Source organism: Suncus etruscus, chromosome X, assembly GCF_024139225.1.
Source record: "Suncus etruscus isolate mSunEtr1 chromosome X, mSunEtr1.pri.cur, whole genome shotgun sequence".
NCBI lineage: Eukaryota > Metazoa > Chordata > Mammalia > Eulipotyphla > Soricidae > Suncus > Suncus etruscus.
Genome location: NC_064868.1, coordinates 112419471 through 112427792, shown reverse-complemented (window position 1 = coordinate 112427792; position 8322 = coordinate 112419471). Strand labels below are relative to the sequence as shown.

The window sequence follows — 8322 nt, the reverse complement described above, 5'->3', positions numbered from 1 at the left end:
TATGTTTTATGTGCCAGCACGTGATCTATCCTGGAGAATGACCCATGTACATTGGAAAAGAATGTGTATCCAGGTTTCTGAGGATGGAGTGCCCTATATATATCTACTAGGCCTCTTTCTTACATTTCTCTTTTCAGGTCTAGTATATTTTTGTTGGGTTTCCATTTGGTTGACCTATCAAGTGTTGACAAGCCTGTGTTGAGGTCTCCCACAATTATTGTGTTATTATTGATATCCTTCTTCAGATTTGTCAACAATTGTATTAAATACTTTGCTGGTCCCTCATTAGGTGCATATATGTTTAGGAGAGTGATTTCTTCTTCCTGTACAAATCCCTTGATTAGTACATAATATCCATCTTTGTCCCTTACAACTTTTCTGAGTATAAAGTTTGTGTCATCTGATATTATTATGGCCACCCCTGCTTTTTTAAGGGTGTTGTTTGCTTGAATGATTTTTCTCCAGCCTTTGATTTTGAGTCTATGTTTATTCTGACTATTCAGATGTGTTTCTTGTAGACAGCAGAAGGTTGGCTTCAGTTTTTTGATCCATTTCGCCACTCTGTGACTCTTAACTGGTGCATTTAGTCCATTGCCATTGAGAGAAATAATTGTCATGGGATTTATTGCCATCTTTGTGTAGAAGTTTGGTGTGTTTTTTGTTCTGTCTTGTTTTTAGAATATATCTTTCAGTTTTTCTTTTAAGGCTGGTTTTGAGTCTGCAAAGTTTTTGAGCTGTTGTTTATCTGTGAAGCCATGTATACATCCTTCAAACCTGAAAGTGAGTTTTGCTGGGTGCAGTACTCTTGGCAAAGCATTTATTTCATTGAGTTTTGCCACTATATCCCACCACTGCCTTTTGGCCTTGAGTGTTTCTGGTTACAGGTCTGCTGTAAATTTCAAGGATGCTCCCTGGAATGTAATTTCCCTTTTCGAGCTTGCTGCTTGCAGTATTCTATCTCTATCTGTGGGTTTCATCATGGTGACTAGGATGTGTCTTGGGGTGTTTCTCCTGGGGTCTTTTTTAGCTGGTACTCTTCGGGCATGCAGGATTTGGTCACATGTTTTCTTTAGCTCTGGTAGTTTCTCTGTAATGATGTTCTTGACCATTGATTCTTCCTGAAGATTTTCTTCTTGGGTCTCTGGGACTCAAATGATTTTAAAGTTGTTTCTGTTGATCTTATCAAAGACTTCTATTTTCATCTGCTCATATTCTTTGAGTAACTTTTCCATTGTCTGATCCTTTGATTTAAGGCTTTTTTCCAATCTCTTCTGCTGTGTAAAGTTGTTATGCATCTCGTCTTCTAAAGCACTAATTCTATCCTCAGCTGCTTTTAACCTGTTGGAAAGCTCATCCATTATGTTCTTCAATTCGTCTACTGAGTTTTCCAGACCTGTTATTTGACCTGATATTTCAGTTTGGAGTTTTCTGATTTCCATCTTCATATTCTCTTGATTTTTATTAGTGTTCTGATTTATACTTTCTTTGATTTCTGTGAGCAACCTCCATATATCTTCTCTAAACTCCATTTCTGAAAGACTGCTTAGGTAGTTGGCCATTGTTGGGTCATCAGAGTTTCCATCTTCATTCTCTATGGTTAAAGTTGGTCTGCATAGTCTCCCCATTGTCACACTTATGCTGTGGGTTTTTCTACGTGTTGTGTTGGCTAGGTGGAGTGCGCGGCCGCGAAGCGAAGCAGAGCGGCCACACTCCTCTGCTTCTACCCCTTATAGGTGGGCTTAAGGGGGCCAGCAGAGTCAGCTTTATCTGCAACTCCGGCCCCCAAACACTCACCTCAGCCGAGGCAAGCCGTCAGGGGATGGATGCCAGAGAAGATCAAAGTTCCCAGGTTGATGCAAGCCCGGGGAAGCCCCAAAATGTCTACCAAGCCTAAGGGGCCCAGCAGAGTCTCATCCACAACTCCAGCCAAAAAGACACACCTCAGCCGAGGCACGCCTTGAAGGGATTAATGCCGGAGAAGATCAAAGTTCCCAGGTTGATACAAGCTGGGGGAGGCCCCAAAATGTCTGCCGAGTCTAGGGGGCCCAGCAGTCAGCTTTATCCGCAACTCCGGCCCCCAAACACTCACCTCAGCCGAGGCAAGCCATCAGGGGATGAATGCCAGAGAAGATCAAAGTTCCCAGGTTGATTCAAGCCCGGGGAAGCCCCAAAATGTCTGCCAAGCCTAAGGGGCCCAGCAGAGTCTCATCCACAACTCCGGCCAAAAAGCGTAAGGTAATGTTATTAAATAATCCAATCCATTCACAAAATGTCTCTCTGCATCTGCTCTGGTGTCTTCTGCCATATCACTGCATATTTATGCATGACTGAGATAAGAGTTTCCTTAACATTTTTATTTCAATAACCTGAAGCTGTTCTGTTACCTTTGGGCTCTCATCCTCTCCTATATATACAGTGAAGCCCAGGGCAATGGGAAAAAGCTCAATATCTTCTTCTTCCTCCATAACCCCCACTTCTTCCACTGCCTCCTGGACCATAGTTTCTTCCACCATATGGTCCCCCCATATTCCTTCTACCACCAAAGTTTCCACTCTTCATTGGACCATAGTTGGAAGGTTGCTGATTATAATTCCCAAAATCATTGTAATTTTCAGTTCCATAGTTTCCTCCTCCATAGTTGTCATAACCACCTCCATAGCCCCCACCCTGGTTGCCATATCCAGGTTCTCCACCACCATATCCTCCTTTTCCTCCTCCATAACCAGGGCTACCTACGAAACTGCCACCTCCGGGTCCTCCTCCATATCCATTATAGCCATCCCCAAATCCACGACCACTTCCATATCCATCAGATCCTCCTCTGAAATTACTACCAGGTCCTGGTCCAAAATTTCCTCCTCCACCATGAGAATCTCCAAAGCCAAAGTTGCCCCCTCTTCCACTCCAAGAACTTTGGACTTCCTCCATTTCTTGCCTTGACAAAGCCTTTCTTACTTCTGCATTATGTCCATTAATGGTGTGGTACTTCTGTTATACAACCTTATTCACAGGATCATGGTCATCGAAAGTAACAAATCCAAAGCCTCTTTTCTTTCCAGACTGCCTATCTGTAATTATGTCAATAGTGTCAATTTTTTCATATTCCTCAAAGTAATCTCTAAGATGATGTTCCTCAGTATCTTCTTTTATTCCACCAACAAAAAGCTTCTTTACAGTTACATGAGCCCCTGGTTTTCCAGATTCCTCTCTTGCAACAGCTCGTTTTGGTTCTACCACTCTTCCATCAATTGAAAGAGGTCTTGCAGCCATTGCAGCATCAACCTCAACCTCAGCCATGGATGAAAAGGTGACAAAACCAAATCCTCTTGATCTTTTGCTTGCTGTATCTCGCATAACCACACAATTGGTAACTTTCCCCCATTCCTCATAGTAATTCCTCGAACTTTCTTCTGTTGTTTCGAAGCTCAAGCCACCAATAAAGAGTTTACAGAATTGTTCCGTTTCTCTCTCCATCGGAACCTCAGTCGCTTCAGCCTGACTTCCCACAGCAGAGCAAGATGGCATGGGATGAGATGAGACAGACACGAACCGGGCTTGTCTGAGGTAGCTGACCGACGCCCGTGCTCGGGAAGGACCAACTGACCATGAGGAGCACCTTCCACTGCTGCTGCTTCATATATGATATTTCAATAAGCTTAGACAACGCATTTTTATCAACTTCCCAGTAGTTAGAACCCCAAAATTCCCAGAACCGATTCAAAGCCACTTCCCAACAGAGAAAAAAAATAATATAGAACAGAAAAAAGATGGGAGTTATGGGGTCAGAGTGACAGCACAGCAGGTAGGGCATTTACTTTGCATGCAGTTGATCCAGATTCGATCCTCAGCATCCCCTATGGTCCTCAGAGCCTCCTAGGAGTAATTTCTGAATGCAGAGCCAGGTAAAACCCCTGATAGATGCTGGATGTGGCCCCAAAACAAACAAAAATGATGTCAGTTATGAGAATAGATACTAAATACTTTTGCTAATACCATAAAAAGTTGTTCGTTTGAACATTTTACAGGGGTTTCCCATAGGTCCTAAGATAGAGGCAATCAGTTTCACTGGAAATTCATTCATATACAAGGCTGCCAAATCAATAGTTTACATTATTTTGTGGATGGACCCTGGCCATACCTGTTAGTGTTGGGGTTGGTTTACAGTGCCCACTATCAAACCCAGAGAAAGTTCTGTTCTGATTATTACAGATAACCAAATATACTATCCTACTTCTCCAGATACTTTTAGCTGAGTTTCCTTATTGAAGCTTCTGTTTAATTTATAAACTATCTCTTCAAACTCCCAGTGTCCTATGAATTGGATCACAAACAATACTTGACATACAGCAGGTTTAATTTACTTAAGTACAGAAAGAGCAAATATAGATATTGTCGGGTTCAGTATGAGATATATTTCCCTTAAGGTGTCTTGGACACCTAAGCAGAGACACCTAGTCATCTACAATATAGGGCAATAGAAGACCAGGACTTGATACAAGATATATGGGGACCCAGAGTACCTATATAAACTTAAAAAAAAGATATTAAAAAACCCAAACATTTAGGGACTGTATTCTAATTTGAAACGTGGTTTCCCCAAATATCTACACTTAGGTTCTAGCCCAGATCTGTTGTAATATTTATTATTTATCATCTCCCACCCTTAGCTATTTCTGCTGATTAGGAAGAGAGATTTTAGTTGATCAATTAAATTGTCTTAATTATTTGGCGTACCTTGCCTAGCACCCCCCCACTTCCATCATAGCACTACCATAAAGTGCCAAAGACCCTCCACCACTCTCACTTCTATTCTACCACCTCCCTCCTTATCACCCAGACTCCTCCCACACCTGATAATCTCAGTGCTTCTGTCAAAGTCTAAGTGCTAGTTTTCATTTGATTTTGAGAAATGAACAAATTCCTAGATTATAACTACTTGTGAGAAATAAATTAGAAAAAAATAGAAAGCCTGAACAAATGAATTTACAAGCAACAAAATTTAAACAGTAATAAAAAGTATCTTGTAAAACAAAAACAGCGGGTTTCACTAGAGAGTTCTACTAAACTTTCAGAGCTGACCCATTATCTACCCTTCTCAAGCTCTTTAAAAATATTTAAAAGTGAATTATTCGAAATATATTTCATGGGGCAAACCTTTGCCCCGATACTAAAAGTAGACATGGATATCATAAAAATAAATTGACAGGGGCTGGAGCAATAGTAATTTCTGAGTGCTGAGCCAGGAGTAACCCCTGAGCACTGCCAGGTATGACCCCAAAACTAAATAGCTAGAGTGTTGAATAAATTGTAGAATATAAAATATAAAGCCCACATGTTGGATGAGGCTGCCCCCAGTATAGCAGGGAAACTCATCAGCAGAGAAATAATTCACAAGCAGTCAGTTAAACTTTCATCAGAGTCAGCTTGCTTTATTCCAAAGCCCTGTCCATCATATGCTTTTCCTCACATGGCTTTTTACTAAGATTTCTGCTGCCCTTCTCTCTCAGGCTTTTGATGCTTCCTCCTTTGTGTGTCTTTCCTCTTTCCTCCCCACCTCCCCCCAAGCCAGTACCTTTTATTCCATATTCAAAATAGCCGGTCCTTCCAGCCCTTCCAGCCCTTAACTCTATTGTCTCTGAGCCTTATTACAATAATGCCTTTATTTTTTTCTTAAAAATCATATATGAGTGAGACTATTCAGTATCTATCTCTCTCCCTCTGACTTATTTCACTCAGCATAATAGATTCCATGTACATACATGTATAGGAAAATTTCATGACTTCATCTCTCCCAACAGCTGCATAATATTCCATTGTGTATATGTACCACAGTTTCTTTAGTCATTCATCTGTTGAGGGGCATCTTGATTGTTTCCAAAGTCTGGCTATTGTAAATAGCACTGCAATGAATATAGGTGTGAGGAAGGGACTTTTGGATTGTATTTTTGTTTTCTTAGGGTATTCTTTTATCATTTTTTTCGTTTCTGAACCACATCCAGAGGAGCTCAGGAGTTACTCTTTGTTCTGCACTGAAGAGTTATTCCTGGAGGGAATGGGGGACCATATGGGGTGCTGGAATAGAACCTGAATCAGCCACATGCAAAGCAAATGTCCTCCCAATTGTACTATTGCTCCAGCCCCTAACTTTGGGTTGAACCCAAAGCTCCACACACCCAAGGCAGATATTCTACTGCTAAATCACATCCCAAGTCCTATAATACATTTTTATATAAAAAGTCAAAAAAAATAAAGACATTCTGACATGATTTACTGGGAAATATTATTGTTGGAATCATCATCTAACCTAAAGCAATCTAGTACAATTTTTATCAAGATCAAAATGGTATTATTCTCAAACATAGAGAAAAAAATCAATCCTAAATTTGGAACCATAATGCTCACTGAATATTTAGAACTCCTCTCTCCCCTGATATTTAAAGCACTTTCGACCAAAAAAAGAAATTAGAGGTATGTTCTCTGAATTCAAATTATATTACAAAGAAATACAAAGCAAAGCAGCATGGCATTATATTAAAAGTAGACACCTACTTTTAATCTCTAGGGCCTAGAGAGATAGTCCAGTAGGATAGGGAGCTTTCATTCCACATAGCTGGCCATGGCACCCCAGCTGCAAACAATGATCCCTTACGTCAGAGCCAGGAGTATGCCCTGAGCACCATGAGAAGTAGTTTCAAAACAAAAATAACAATAAAACAGATGACTATTTCAGGAAATAAACATATATGAACAATTGATTCGAACCAAGTGTTGAGAAAGATAAGAGGAACCCTTGTAATGTGTTTAGGTAAGTAATAAAAGAAGAAATTTCCTAGCCCTAGAAGTAGCCCAATTGTTCCCTGTGCATGGTTCATAAGAATGTAACTTGGTACAAGTGACTATAGAAAATAGTACTATATCTCCTCCAAAGACCAAAAATAGACCTGTCATACAATCCAGCATTTGCAGGTCAGTTTTCTTTCTGGAGAACATAAAAACGCTAATTCTAAAAGATATTTGCACCCCTTTGTTCATTCCAATGTTATTCACAATAGACAAAACATGTAAGACATATCTCACCAATACATGATTGGATTAAAAAGAATTGGTGTCTTTGATAGAATACTACTAAGCTATTTTTTAGAAGAGGTGAAGTCCTGCAATTTTTAACATCCTAGGTGGAGCAAAGAGCATTATCTTAGTAAAATATATCAGACAAAAAGACCAATACTGTATTCGTTCACTTACACATTATATCTAATAAAGCAGTGAACTGAATAAAACATTTCAGATTTTAAGACAAAATTAGAGGTTATCAGAATAGAAGAAAAATAGGGCAGGGAAATTGAGTAAAGGGGTTGAATGATATCAATTATTTGATGAAGAAAAGGTTTTTACTTCAATGGCAAACTTAATGTAGCATAGAGTATTTTTATTTATAATTATGCACGCTTGAATTTACAAAATGTTCTAATGCCACATTACTTCAATTTTTTAAATTATAGATAGACATTACTATATTTATCACAGTGCTAGTCACAATAGCCACAACATGAAAATGATCCAGATATTAATCAATGAATGATGGAATGTACATATACTGGAATATTACTCAAGCATTAAAGCAATCTTGCCATTGGAGACTACCATGCATGGTGGGCCTGAAGGGGATTATGCTAAGCAAAATAAGTCAGAGAGGGATAACTATTAGGTATGAAATATAAACAAAGCAATACAAGAAATACAAACACAATAAAACATTGAAAGAGTCTGACAACAAAAGAGTGATTATCAAAGGGAAAGGGAATTGGAAGGAATGGGTACGAGAATAACTAAAGTGGTGACTGCTAATGAGTAGTAAGAGGGTCTGATGCAGCAATACATTTATTCAAATGTGAAGCTGCAAGTTTGATAGTCATGTAATATTGTAAACCAATGGTATCTTCATTTTGAAAATAGTTTTTAAAAAGCTTCACACAAGAAATTAATACATTGAGTTATTCCAAAAGATGGAGGTTAGGTTCCTGAGAAATAAAAGAAAATAAGTTTTAAAACAATCAAGTGTCTCTGAAGTATTTTTAATATCCCAAAATACATTTTAAAAGAACTGGTATACATTTCCAGTTCATCTACAATTCCTAGTCAGGTGAATCCTCCCACAAATCATAAGCTTTGTTTAAGAGTAACCATTTTAAAATCAAAATGAAGAGATTCAGTAAAAATAAAAGTACTTGCTTAGAGTTTATGTTTAATTGATTATATTAATATATAATATATTTAATATTTAAAATACTTTGATTATAAGAAAACAGGCAAAAATCTTTT

At 38.7% G+C, this 8322-nt stretch overlaps 1 protein-coding gene across 1 annotated transcript; it reads right to left on the bottom strand.

Annotated features, from left to right (window-relative positions):
- Positions 1-2384: 2384 nt before the first annotated feature.
- LOC125999098 (heterogeneous nuclear ribonucleoproteins A2/B1-like) lies at positions 2385-3475 on the bottom strand. The gene is given in 1 exon segment (XM_049767085.1): positions 2385-3475. A coding segment is annotated over 1 exon segment (1032 nt). The 5' UTR covers position 3475; the 3' UTR covers positions 2385-2442.
- Between the last annotated feature and the right edge of the window lie 4847 nt (positions 3476-8322).